At 43.2% G+C, this 14589-nt stretch overlaps 1 protein-coding gene across 1 annotated transcript in view; it reads left to right on the top strand.

Moving 5' to 3' along the window:
- The window catches only part of slc38a6 (solute carrier family 38 member 6), a 69692-nt gene that overhangs the window by 9153 nt on the left and 45950 nt on the right, over nucleotides 1–14589 (top strand). Inside the window, exons 2-5 of the mRNA XM_038775598.1 lie at nucleotides 8705–8835; nucleotides 11538–11611; nucleotides 11883–11935; nucleotides 12660–12699. Of these exons, the coding sequence (XP_038631526.1) occupies nucleotides 8705–8835; nucleotides 11538–11611; nucleotides 11883–11935; nucleotides 12660–12699 (298 nt within the window). The remainder of the gene's footprint in view (nucleotides 1–8704; nucleotides 8836–11537; nucleotides 11612–11882; nucleotides 11936–12659; nucleotides 12700–14589) is intronic.

Genomic DNA, 14589 nt, shown 5'->3' with positions numbered 1-14589 from the left:
TTGAAAATGCATGGTAAACAAGGCCCATGAGTTGTAAAATCCTCCCCCTCAACTCAAACTTCACTTTCTCGAGCGTCAAGAACTCCAGGTTCCCTTGCCATGTCGAGGCACAGGGCGGAGAAGCAGACCGCCACCCCAACAGAATCCGCATTCGGGCGATCAACGAGGCGGAGGCTAAGACATCTGCCTCCTCACCCGTTTCCAACCCCAGCCGATCCGACACCCCGAATATAGCTTCTAGGGGACCTGATTCGAGTCTCGCGTGACCACTTTTGAGATTACCATAACGACCTCCCTCCAATACCCTCCAGTTTTGGGCAGGACCAAAACATGAATGTGATTGGCGAGGCTCCCCCCACATTGTTCACAAACATCCTCCACCCCCTGAAAAAGTCAGCTCATCCGAGCCCTGTGAGGTGCGCCCTATACACCACCTTCAACTGTATCAGCCCCAATCTCATGCAGGAAGTTGACGCATTCACCCTCCGTAGCACTCACACCACAACCCCTCCTCCATGCCCTCCCCCAACTCTTCCTCCCATTTTGCGTTAATCCCATCCAGTGATGCCTTATCCTCTCCCAGAATAACCCCATAAATCACTGACACCACGCCGTCCCTCCGCCGTCAATATCTCTTCCAACAGTGTGGGGGCCGGTGAAATCGGAAAGCTCTGTGCGTCTTTCTAGGCTAAATTTTGGACCTGGCAAAATTTCGGACCTGCATACCTAGACATCTCCCCCTGCCCCAGCCCACGTTCCCCACCCCCCCCCCAAAACTCCTCCAACTTTGCAAACCGGCCTCCCAGAAACTAATCTTTAATACCCTATCTCTACTCTCCTCCCATCTCCAGAAATTCCCATCCCACCTCGCTGGTTCAAATCTATGATTCCCTCGAATTGGCATTTCCCTTGACCTCGCCCACAACCTCAAGTGGTTGCCCTGATTATTTCCCTGGGAATATCGGGAGTAGCGCTGTTGTCAACGCCGCCCTCAACCCCGAACCCCTGCATAGAGTCTCCTCCATTCTAACCCACTGAGAGCCCAACCCCCCCCGCCCCCCTTGTTAAAAAGATCGGCAAGCAATGAAAATGAACAAAAACTGCGGGAATACATTCATTTTAATTGCCTGCATCCAACCTGCCAGCGATGGAGGAAGACAATCCTGTCTTGCCAAATCCGCTTTCACCCTCTCCACCAAACTAGTGATGTTATATCCATGGAGCTCCCCCAATCTTGTGCCACATGCACCCCTAGGTATCTAAAGTGGGTTACCGCCCTACGGAATGGCAGCCCCACCCGTGCTCCCACCCCCCGCTGGGACACCACAAAATATTTGCTTTTTTCAAAATTTAGTTTATACCCCGAGAAAGACCCAAGCACTTGCAGCAGCTCCAATATACCACCCATCGACAAACCTGGTTCCGAGACATACAGTAGCAGGTCGTCTGCGTGCAAAGATACCCCATGCTCCATCTCTCTCCGCACTATCCCCCTCCACACCCCCGAACTTCTCAATACAATGGCCAAAGGCTCGATCACAAGCACAAACAACAAGGGGGTATAGGGCAACCCTGCCTGGTCCCTCAATGGAGAGCAAAATACTCAGAATTCATATTATTCGTGCGGACACTCGCCCTCGGCTCCCTGTAATGTAATTTTACACAATCTACATATCGCGGCCCAATCCAAAACCGGAATCAAATACCTCCACTCCATCCGGTCAAACGCGTTCTTAGCATCCAGCGCCACTACTACCTCTGTCTCTCTCCCTCCCCTCCACCGGTGCCAAATTACATTCCAAACCCTCGTAATGTTTGAAAAAAGCTCCCTCCCTCTTACAAACCCCGTCTGATCTTCCCCTATCGTCTTCGGGAGGCACTCCTCCAACCTATCCGCTAACACCTTCAAGAACACTTTTGCATCAACATTCAAGAGTGATATGGGCATATACCACCCACACGCTGTTGGATCCTTATTCTTCTTGAGTAACAAGGAGATCGATGCCAGCCTCCATGTCTGTGGCAACACCCTCTTCCCTAACACCTCCTCAAACATCCCCACGTGGATATCCTTTAACACCTTTGGTTAACAAAAAATGTATTGATCATCGATTTTAAAATTATGAATTAAGCTTGCATCTACTGCTTTTAGTGATCGAGGGTTCAGGAGAGGTTAGTAAAGTTAATAAAACACAGTATAGAAAGCGGCAGGGAATTGGCTAAGATAAGTGTGAAGTCGGGTGTAATGCCTGGATCTGGTGTGTCTCTCTTGTGGGGACCATGAATTGGATTCACTTTGAATTTTTTTCTGGAGCAGGCAAGGAGCTGGATTAGGGATTTGCCCCTGTCCACACTCTTTGTTTTTAGAAATGTTTTTTATTGTGTTTTTGAACAAAGTATATTTACAGTTATGTACACAGAATAAAATATATATACATAGAAGAGGACTAAATAAAAAACAACTGGTAGGATATTATGCACTAGATCACCAACAGCAACTCTGTACAGTTAGCAATATTATTTTTAACACATAAGTAGGCAGGACTGAGGGTGTTGTACCTAAATGCACGCAGTAGATGAAACCAGGTAAATGAGATTGTTGCACATTCGTCTGGACTCTCCCCAAGAGGGAGTGTGTACCATCTTTGCAGGTCCTTTTTTACTTCCTCTGTCAGACTGGTGAGGTTCCATTTGTGGATTCCTTTCCAGTCATGGGCTATTTGGATCCCCAGGTAGTGGAATTTGAGTCGGGCTTGTTCAAACGGTAGTCCCATTGCCCCCCCCCCCCCCCTACTTGTGGGTGTACCGGGAAGATCTCGCTTTTGCTCATATTGAGTTTGTAGCCCGAGAAGGCACCAAACTCTTTCAGGAGCCCTGTCCACACTCTTGAGCCCTGGCTTTGTAACTCACTCTGATAAAGTAATAAAATAAATAAATAAGGCACAGCAAAAAAGGGGACAACTATGAGAATGGAGGCAGTCAATACAGGACTGAGGGTGTTGTGCCAAAATGCACGCAGTAGATGAAACAAGGTAAATGAGCTTGTTGTGCCTGTTGAAATTGGGTGGGCGGTACAATGTTGTGGACATCACAGAGACGTGGCTGCAAGTGGATCAGGGCTGGGATATAAATTTCCAAGGATATGTGTCCTATCAAGAGGACAGGCAGATGAGCAGAGGGAGTGAGGCCCCATTGTTAGTAAAAAATGAACTTAAATCAATAGCAAGAAGCAATTTTAGGGTTGGAAGGCGTAGAATTGTGTGGCTAGAGTTGAGGAATCACAAAGGGAACAAAAGACGCTGATCAAAGAATCATAGAATGCCTACAGTGCAGAAGAAGACCATTCGGCCCATCAAGCCTGCACTGACCCTCTGAAAGAGCACCTTATCTAGACACACCCGATCCCCATAATTCATTAACCCGACCTAACCTTTTGGACACTAAGGGGCAATGTATCATGGCCAATGATGGGAGTCATGCACAGGCCCCTTAGCAATAGTCAGGATGTGGAACAGAAAATAAATCGGGAGATAGAAAAGGCATATCAGAAAGGCAATATTGCACTTCAATATGCTGATGGACTGGGAATACAGGTTGGTAGCAAATCCTAACGAATTTGTGGAATATCTACGAGATTTTCTTTTTAGCAGCTTATGGTAGAGACCACTAGGGAACAAGCAATTCTGGATTTGGTGATGTGTAATGAGGCAGAATTGATTAGGGAACTTAAGCTGAAGGAACCCTTGGGAGCAGTGACTGCAATGTGATAGAATTTACCCTGCAGTTTGAGAGGAAAAAGCTGGAATGTGATTGTAGTTACCTTTTTCAATTGTAAAACTAAGATATGAGGGAGGAAATGGCCAGAGTTGATTGGGAGGGTAGCCTAGCAGGGAGCACAGTTGAACAGCAAAACAGGGTTTTTCGAGAGGCAGAACAGAAATTCATCCCATGGGGGAGGACAAGGCAACCATGGCTGACCAGGAATGGCAAGGATAGCATAAAAGCAAAAGGGAAGTATTAATGGGGAACAAAGAAATGGCATCAGTCTTCACAGTGGAAGACACAGGTGGCATACCAGAACTTCGAAAGAGTTGGGGCAGAAATTAGTGTAGTGCCCATCACTAAGGAGAAGGTGCTGGGGAAAGAGGTCCGAAGATGGATAAATAACTTGGACCTGATGGACAACCCCTCATGGTTCTGAGGGTTCTGAAGGAGTTAGTTTAGGAGATTGTGGGGGTATTGGTGGTGATCTTTCAGGAATCACTGGAGGCAGGGTGGGTCCCGGAGGATTAGAAAATGGCTAATGTAACACCACTGTTTAAGATTGAAGGGAGGCAGAAGACAGGAAATTACCCTGATTTTGGTTGTTGGTCATATTTAAGAGTCATTTATTAAGACTTTTTATAGATAATAATAGATAAGAGTCTAATATTAAGGATGATATTAATAGGATCAAGTCAGCACAGATTCATCAAGGGGAGGTCATGCCTGACAAATCTTTTAGAATTCTTTGAGGAGGCAAAGAGAAAGTTAGACAAAGGAGAACCAGTGGATGTGATCTATTTGTATTTCTAGAAGGCCATTAACCAGGTGCCGCACAGGAGGCTGCTGAATAAGCTAAGAGCCCGTGGTGTTAGGGGCAAGGTACTGGCATTGATAGAGGATTGGCTGACTGGCAGAAGGCAGAGAGTGGGGATAAAGAGGTCCTTTTCAGGATGGCAGCCGGTGACTAGTGGTGTTCCGCAGGGGTCAGTGTTGGGACCAGAGCTAATCATGATATGCATTAATGACCTGGAAGAAGGAACTGAGGGCATTGTTGCTAAGTTTGTAGATGATGCAAAGATATGTATACGGACAGATAGTGTTGAGGAAGCACGGAGGCTGAAGAAGGGCTTGGACAGGCTAGGAGAGTGTGCAAAGAAGTGGCAGATGGAATACAAGGTAGAGGCTTAGACTATTTTCTAAGTGGGGAAAAGCCTTAGGAAATCAAAAGCACAAGGGGACTTGGGAGTCCTAGTTCACGATTCTCTTAAGGTTAACATGCAGGTTCAATTGGCAAGTTAGGAAGGTAAATGCAATGTTTGCATTCATGTCAAGAGGGCTAGAATATAAGAGCAAGGATGGACTGTTGAGGCTGTATAAGGCTCTGGTCAGACCCCATGTGGAATATCGTGAGCAGATTTGGGCCCCATTTCTAAGGAAGAATGTGCTGGCCTTGGAGAGGGTCCAGAGGGAGGTTCCCGAGAATGATCCCTGGAATTAAGGAATTGTCATATGAGGAGCGGTTGAGGACTCTGGGTCTGTACTTGATGGAGTTTAGAAGGATGAGGGAGGGGAATCTCATTGAAACTTACAGAATACTGCGAGGCCTGGATAGAGTGGACGTGGAGAGGATGTTTCCAGTAGAAGGAGAAATTCGACTCCGACAGACTTCAAAAATGTTACCATTTAGCCTATATTTATTTTTCTCCTTTTCATACTCAAAATTCATCAGCTCAAAGGACCAGATATTAAATGTCATCCAATAGCTAGCTATCTTGCTGTTTATTGCTGAATGGTTGACAGGTTTCTCTCTGAAATCCAGCATTAGCTGCTTAACTCGGCTATGCCACATTGGGAGTAGTCAGGTAGCATTTGGCTTCTTGAGTACCAGAACAAACAAGAAAATTTGTGTACTTTTGAAAGTTCCATGTCATGATTTGTGTTCGAAACTCCTCATACTGCCTTGAATTCTGAAATTATTTGACTAGCAGGAAAGATTTGTGGTAACAATTTGTTTAGAGTTGATTAAAGTTAGGGGGGGGGGGGGATATTTTGCTTTTCAGTGACCGACAGGTTTAGTAACGGGAAAGATTTAACATAAGAAAGCCATTCGGCCCATCGCATCTGCACCAACCTTTTGAACAACCACACTACCTAGGCCCAATAAGACACAGGAGCAGAATTAGGCCACTCGACCTATCGAGTCTGCTCCACCATTCAATCATGGCTGATATTTTTCTCATCCCCATTCTCCTGCCTTCTCCCCATAACCCCAGATCCCCTATTTAATCAAGAACCTATCTATCTCTGTCTTAAAGCCACTCAGTCATTTGGCCTCCTGTGGCAAAGAGTTTCACAGATTCACCAGCCTCTGGCTGAAGAAATTCCTCTCATCTCTGTGTTTTAAAGGATCGTCCCTTTAGTCTGAGATTGTGTCCTCTGCTTCTAGTTTTTCCGACAAGTGGAAACATCCCCTGCACGTCCACTCCATCCAGGCTTCGCAGTATCCTGTAAGGTTCAATAAGATCCCACACTCATCCTTCTAAACTCCAACGAGTACAGACCCAGAGTCCGCAACCGGACAAGTTCCTCATACGACAACAAGTTCTTCATTCCAGGGATCATTCTTATGAACCTCCTCTGGACCCTTTCCAAGGCCAGCACATCCTTAGATACGGGGCCCAAAACTGCTCTCAATACTCCAAATGGGTCTGACTAGAGCCTTATAAAGCCCCAGAAGTACATCCATGGTCTTGTATTCTAGCCCTCTTGATATGAATGCTAACATTGCATTTGCCTTCGTAACTGCGACTGAACCTGCACGTTAACCTTAAGAGAATTGTGAACAAGAACTCCCAAGTCCCTTTGTGCTTCTAATTTCATAAGCATCTCCCCATTTAGAAAATAGCGTATGTCTCTATTTCTCCTTCCAAAGTACATAACCTCACACTTTTCCACATTGTATTCCATCTGCCACTTCTTTGCCCACTCTCCTAGCCTGTCCAAGTCCTTCTGCAGCTACCTGCCACTGTACAGAACTTTGTATCATCTGCAAACTTAGCAACAGTTCCTTCAGTTCCTTCTTCCAGATCATTAATGTATATTGGGAAAAGTTGTGGTCCCAGCACAGACCCCTGAGGCACACCACTAGTCACCAGCTGCCATCCTGAAAAAGACCCCTTTATCCCCAATCTCTGCCTTCTGCCAGTCAGCCAATCCTCTATCCATGTTAGGATCTTGCCCGTAACACCATGGACTCTTAACTTATTTAACAGTCTCCTATGCAGCACCTTGTTAAAGGCCTTCTCAAAATTTCTATAAATCAAGTACATTGGTTCTCCTTTATCTAACTTCCTTGTTACTTTCTTAAAGAAATCCTCTGTCCCTGCAATCTCCTGTCCCTGCAATCCCTCCTGCACCCCCACCCTAAGGGGCAATTTAGCATGGCTGATCCGCCTAACCACATCTTCGGACTGTGGGAGGCAATCACTGTACCCAGAGGAAACCCACGCAGATACCGGGAGAATGTGCAAACTCCACATAGGCAGTTGCCTGAGGTTGGAATCAAACCTGGGTCCCTGGTGCTGTAAGGCAGCATTGCTAACCACTGTGCCACCCCATAATTGGCCGAAGAATAAGAGACGATATGAGAGAAGAAAAAGTTTGATCAATCAGTTTTTACGATCTGAAATGCATTGAGTGAAACAATATGACAACATATTCAATGTTAACTGGAAAAATACTTGAAAAGATAAACTTTAGCAGAGCTTTGGTGAAAGTACAGGGAAATGGGGTTAATTGGTTAGCACAGGGTGGATGGACCAAATGACCATTTTCTGTGCTGCATCATTCTTTGATCCTATAATTTTCAACATGCCACATGCCACATGCTTGCATGCTGGTTATGGTTGAGATTTGCTGCCAGTAGATATTTTCAAGTTCTGTCATGCCCAGATTATTTTGTAAACCTTCTCTTACACTTGTAGTGGCAGATATTGTGCATATTAAAGAAAATAAGTGATTCAATTTATTTAAGGAAATTTAAAGTTCTTCATTTTACAGCAATGATCCCTCCATTGCTTCAATTCAGCCTTTCAACGTACTGCAGCTGTATTACCAAATGTATGTGTCCATGATGCATTCTAAAGCTATTTTATGGACCAACTAATCACTTTTTTCAGTGCATGGACGCACTATATAATTGTTTCATTTGATTAAAGCTCATGATGACTTTGGTGATGAACCCATTTCCTTGGCATTCTGATATTTTCTGAAATCCAGAAATTTAGTTGAAGCAATCCCATCTGCTTTAGGATTACATCTGCAGGAATGTCTTGGAAGAAATGTCTTTATGGATGACTGAGGAGAATGCAGGATGAAATTAATGATTCATATAGGGGAGGTGAACACAAATAAGCAGTTGTATTAGTGCCAGCTGATGCAAAAACTCCTTATTCAAAGTGGATTGCTCGAAAAATCGTGGTCCAACTAAATTTGAGTTGGATTTAAATGCGTGTTGCTCAGTTACGTGGGCCCGAAGTGCATTCCAGCCTCTCCTGCATTGTGGTTTAGGACTGCACAGCTACTATGTCTGTGCGTAGCTGTATGCTTCAACCACTTCTCCAATACCTTTGCTTCTATAGCTCATTTGATACAATGGGGCATTGATAAAAAGAAACTACTTGTAAAAAAAAAAAATGAGGTTAAATGATAGTTTGACAAAATGATGTCGTTGCTAGAAATTGGGAGGGAGGGTAAACTAAGCACAATGCTGAAGGTCGGGGAGCTCCGAGAGAAACGCAAATGTTTCAGCTCAACCTTTCAATAATGAACATGCTGGAACCTGTACTCTGGTTATTGGTTATGCACTGCTAGCTGAATGAAGAGTTGACAGTCTGCTATCATTTTTTCTTCCAAATTGAATGCAACTTTATTTTTGCAGGTACCAGAGCACCAGGAATCAACACGAGCTTCATTTGCTTCCTCCGTATTCAACATAATGCATGCCATCATGGGAAGTGGCATCCTGGGCTTGGCATATGCAATGTCTAATACAGGTATTATTGGTTTCAGGTAAGAAGGCAATACATTGTACTTGATTTGATCAGCTAACATCCTGAATTGTTTGCCTGTAACTAAATCTTGTAAAGTAATGGGAACCTCTCTCTTGGGACTTGAGCACCCTTTTTCTGATAGTAAGGGCTATGAATGAAGTACTGAGTAGTCACAATTAAATGTTTTTAAGCTACTATACCTTTATTACCTTATGACTTGAGAATTTTTCAAGGGCCCAATTCTCTCTTTCCCCAATTAAGGGGCAATTAAGCGTGGCCAATTCACCTACCCTGCACATCTTTTGGTTGTGGGGGCGAGACTCACGCACACACGGGGAGAATGTGGAAACTCTATACAGACAGTGACCCGGGGCAGGGATCGAACCCACGTCCTCGGCGCCGTGAGACAGCAGTGCTAACCACTGTGTCACCGTGCTGCCCTTGAGACTTAAGAATTCTTTTTTTTTTATAAAACATTTTATTGAGGTATTTGTGATTTTGTAACAATGACAGAAGAAACAATGTTCATACAAATATAAACATAGTGCAAAGGCCGTCTTCCTCTCTCACAGGTCCCACCTTTCTTACACACTAATTTAAACTAAACTAAGCCCCCTCTCTCTGCTGACAGTTAATTTCCTCTAAAGAAGTCAACGAACGGCTGCCACCTCCGGATGAACCCTGGCATTGACCCTCTCAGGGCGAACTTGATTTTCTCCTGACAGAGAAAGCTAGCCATGCCAGTGAGCGAGATCTCTGACTTCGGGGGCTTTGAATCCCTCCAAGCTAATGGTATCCGTCTCCGGGCTACCAGGGAGGCAAAGGCCAGAACGTCAGCCTCTTTTTCTCCTCCTGGATTCCCGGATCTTCCGACACTCCGAAAATTGCCAACTCTGGACTCTGTGCCACCCTTGTTTTTAACACCTTGGGCATGACATCCGCAAACCCCTGCCATAATCCCCTAAGCTTCGGGCATGTCCAGAACATATGAATATGCTTTGCTGGCCCTTCCGCACACCTGTCTTCTATCCAAAGAACCTGTTCGTCCGGGCCACTGTCCTGTGTGCCTGGTGAACGACCTTGTATTGTATCAGGCTGAGCCTGGTGCATGATGTGGACGCGTTGACTCTACTCAACGTATCTGCCCAGAGACCATTCTCTATCTCTCCTGCCAACTCCTCTTCCCATTTGTGTTTCAGCACCTCGGTCTGCATTTCCTCTGACCCCATGTGTTCTTTATAGATGTCCGCAACCCTCCCCTCTCCCACCCATACTCTGGAAACTACCCTGTCCTGTATCCCCCTTGGTGGTAGGAGCGGGAAGGTTGAGACCTGCTTGCGTAGGAAGTCCCGTGCCTGCAGGTACCTAAACTCATTCCCTCCCGTCAATTCAAATTTCTCCTCCAACTCCCTCGGGCTGGGAAAGCTCCCCACTATGAATAGATCCCTCCGGCTGGGAAATCTCCCCTCTATGAACAGATGAGACTTAAAAATTCTAACACATTCAGGGATAGCCTCTCATCTTCCACCTCCTGTAAATTTGAGGTTATTTACTGCCATGTCGATTTACCAAATCTCAGTTATCCATCACCCTTGTGCTCTCTGACTTGTATTGGCTTGCAATTAACCAGTGTTTTAAAACATTTCTCACCCTTGTTTTTAAATCCTTCAGTATCTCTCTAATTTCCTCCAGCTCTACAACATTTAAACATTTGCACTCCAGTTCTGGCCTTTTGTGCATCCTTAATTTTAATGGCTCTGTTGTCTGCGACTGTGCCTTCAGCTACCAAGGCCCTAAGCTCTGGAATTCCCTCCCTCCCAACTGCTCTACCTCTAGTTTTAAGATGCTCCTTAAAACGTACCTCTTTGGCCAAGCCTACCCTAATATATTTTGTAGCTTGTTGTCAGATTCTGTTTCCTAATATTCTTGTGAATCACCTTGGGACATTTTACTATTTTAAAAGATGCTATATCAATACATGTTGCTAGAGTATAACAAAAAGAAATGCACTAACTGACACAGGAGAACTAATCTGTGCTTGGACAGTTTTTCTGTGCATTAATTATCAAGGAACCAGGCTCATGAGGCACCTTCCAGGCTGCTGCAGGGCTACACACCAGCACAACTTAGTAAGAATGTTGATGTCAATGCAGAAAATTAGCAAAGGCTTCAAAAAAAGCTGTACCAGTCCCAAAAAGCTAGCATTTCGGGAACAGTTCCAACTTGGAAATACATAATACAGCAGTCTTTCACTTGTATTTGGTGAAAAAATAAACGCCTGACAGGGAAATCCAAATGCCAATGGCATGCAATTCCTGAAGCTTTCTTGAGGCACAATTTCCTGGAAAATTTAGCATGTTTACATTGGAAATTAGGGCTAGCGCGGAAATTGAAAAGAGCCTATTACTTCAGTAGCAAGCATTGTTTTGAGGATGACATTAAATAACTATCCGTAAATGCCGGATTAGAAATGTATATTTGTAAACAAAATCTGGCTCAACTGTATGTAAACCTGTCAATAGTTGAAGCGTCTAATGGTATTTATTGTCTTGCATCTCTTGTATCAAGAATGGTTACTTCACTGTGAAAGCTTTTTAGGTGCTGCATTTGTGGAACTACCCCATCGTTTCTTCCAGAAGACAAAATTAGAACTTGTGTGTTTTGTCACGGGAAATGTTTTACAGTGAAGTGTTGTCATCAATTGATGTTTTCTTCCTACAGTCTCCTGTTGCTGGTTGTTGCGTTTCTGGCTGCATATTCAGTTCATTTGCTGCTCGAGTTGTGTGGACAGACAGGTAAGTTGAAAACCAAGTTATTTTGTGGTCATTATGGGTTGTAAAATCTCTAGTTGATTTAGAATGATTAAAATGGTTAATGTTCTTATTTTAAAAAGAAAAAAGTCAAATTTCATTGGGCATTTATTAATTGGGAATTTTATATTATTCCTTTTCTGTCACATACAAATGGGGCAGGAAAAGGAAAGAATTGCATTGTGTTAACAAAATTTCAAAACTATGCTGAAGGGGAAACCTAGTTCTCCATAATATCTCCCTTGTATATCCACAGAGCTGACTTCCTATGAAGACCTTGGGTTTTATGCCTTTAAGACAATTGGGAAGGTAACAGTAAAACAGTTTGTGCTGCACACAGGTTTATTAGACCGACAAACAAGCTCTTGCATGCTTTCAAGCCCTGCAAATAATTCCATTCATTGAAAGTGAGTTCTTAATTTCTTCTGGCCCATCAGCATTGCCACATTCTTCCTCGACAAAATTGAAAGCTAGCAATTTGTTTCAGTCACCAAAGGTGAAAATTATGACCTCTGTGCCCTGCCTTATACATGCATTGGGTGTGGCTAATGTGCTTTTGCACCACTAGGGTAATCAGTTGAGATGATCAGGTTATTTTAGACTGCAGACAAGATGGAATATTAAAATTTCGCTAAAGGCGATTCAAAAGTTGTTGGCTGAGCTTGATTGTAGGGCTTGAGCACATGATCTGGACTGACACTTAGTGCCATAATTTAAGGATTTTTGTATTGCCAGTACTATATTTTAGCTGAAACATTAAATTGGGATCTTTGTTTAAGAGAAGTGAGTTCTTGGCCAACAACCTTTCCTGAACCAATATCGAGCAGGTCATTTGGTTATTATATCTCACTTGCTGTGTGTAGGTTTGGTGCCACATAACAATAACTGCACATAAAAGTAACTTATTCGTTGTGAAACAAAACAACGGAAATACTCAGCAAGTCAAGCACCATCTATGAGAGAAAGTTATGGTTGGTTGTAAAGTTCTATGGGATACCCTTGAGTAATTGAGACTTGTGGTGTTTTCTTGCAGGTTATGGTTGCTGGTGCAATATTGATACAAAATATTGGAGGTAAGCTAAATCTACCTAGAGAGAAAATACTTGATTGGAGAATGTTAAATGACAGCATTTCTTCCCGAACGTTGCAAAACTCTAAGAGGAATTGATCCACTTTCACAGATGAGTGTTACAACTGGCTTATTTTGTGTCAAGTTGAAATGGGAGTGGGTGGTTTGGAAAATGAAATGCTTAGGCATTCAAGTTATTTTGAGGCTTGCACTCTATTCAATTTCATTCTACCTTTAATTTCATACTTTTTTTTGATTGTTGTAGTCCCCACAAAACAGGATTACTCAATTTCAAGAGATCAAAAAATGTCAATTTGACCAGGATAATCCTTAGCTGTTTGACAGTTTCACTAATCTCAGCCACAGTCTGTCAAGAGAAGGCAAGAACTAGACTGGGATCTGGTGAAACTGTTCTGACACAACCAATTAATCTAGGTGGCATTGTAAAGGCATAATCTCCACCCTTCACCACACAAGGCCATAAGCATGGTGGGGAGCAATAATGCTAGAGTGCAGGAACTTGGTTGGGTATTGCAGCATCCATGAGCTGCAAAAGGATCAGGTAAGCTATTCCTGGTCACACCCTCTGCCAAACTGCTACTCCTAGACATTGTGTCATTTACAGACAATCCCAGATACGCACAATAGCATATAATTTTAGACCAATTATGCAACCTTCTTGCCTCTAGAGAAATGTAGGTAATGGTGTGAGCAGACAGATATGTCCATCACTTCACACATGTAATCTAAATGATTCAAAAATCGGAACATTATTGGTGTATGAATGATTATTTATCTACAGGAAAAAAAATACTTTTGACTTAATGAATAGTTTATGTACCAGCAGACCACTCGGCATTTATTTTATTACCCATCGTTTACTTCTCATCCCTTAAAACAAGGGGAGATGCACTTGGTTTAAAACTTAAAATGCAACATTTCCTATCCATGCTGTATTTGTTTGTTTAAGATGCAATTAACCCCGTGAGAAATGGTTGCAATTCAAGCACATGCTGAAAGAGTTTCTCCTATTATAAAAAAAATTCCCATGCTGCTCATCTTCAGTGGAAACTCCTCCAGAATGTTCCACTAACATGGTTAATGACATTGAGCTTGAAGTAATCCAGTGCCTTCCCTTCTGAATCTGAGCTGCCTTCATAAAAAGTAATATCGTATGTAACTAAGAATTAGACCAAATCATTTCATATGTCCAACAAATTTCTGTCATGAACAGATGTAATCAGAAACCATTGTTAATTGTGTAACTAAGTCTCAGTAAAAGAAATGTAAATGAGTAGTTTGTATGAAGCAAAATCTAAATTGTGGCATCTGTTTGTAATAACATTTAAATACTTTGTTTTACAGAAGCTAATTCTGCCCAGGTTGCTTTCAGAGACAAGCAAACTTTATCAATGCAGCATTTTAATTCACTCCAACTTGCTAGAACATGATTTACTAAAATTCAGCATCAGCTATAACATTTCTTGTGCATTTGCCTTAAACTACTTGCACTCCTTCTGCTTATCAAGTTGAAAAATGGCTTTGCTGCTTAAGGATAAGCTTTGTCGTTGTGTTAACACTGAGCACTCCCAAGTCAGTCAGCTACAGGATGGGCAGAAGCTTCCTACCCTCCCCCCCCCCCCCCCCCCCCCCTTTTTTCTCCCTCAATATGTGTCTTATTTTGGAACATCAATATAAAATTGCTTCTGCTATGTGATTTCCTTAATATTTCAAATTATGGCACTGCAAGCGTGTGCCATGTGGAAAACAAAGTTGCCATTTTGTTTCAGTGAGTTGACCAATTGTTTTCAGAAATGCCCCTCAAAAGTATCTGACCTTGGAACAAGTTACAATGAGACAGGCTTGCGATTAAGCTTAAACGTTAGACCATATG

The sequence above is a fragment of the Scyliorhinus canicula genome, chromosome 2 (assembly GCF_902713615.1).
Source record: "Scyliorhinus canicula chromosome 2, sScyCan1.1, whole genome shotgun sequence".
In the NCBI taxonomy this organism is placed as follows: Eukaryota; Metazoa; Chordata; class Chondrichthyes; order Carcharhiniformes; family Scyliorhinidae; genus Scyliorhinus; species Scyliorhinus canicula.
The sequence above is the reverse complement of the archived record's forward strand: the minus strand, read 5'-3'. Positions and strand labels throughout refer to the sequence as shown.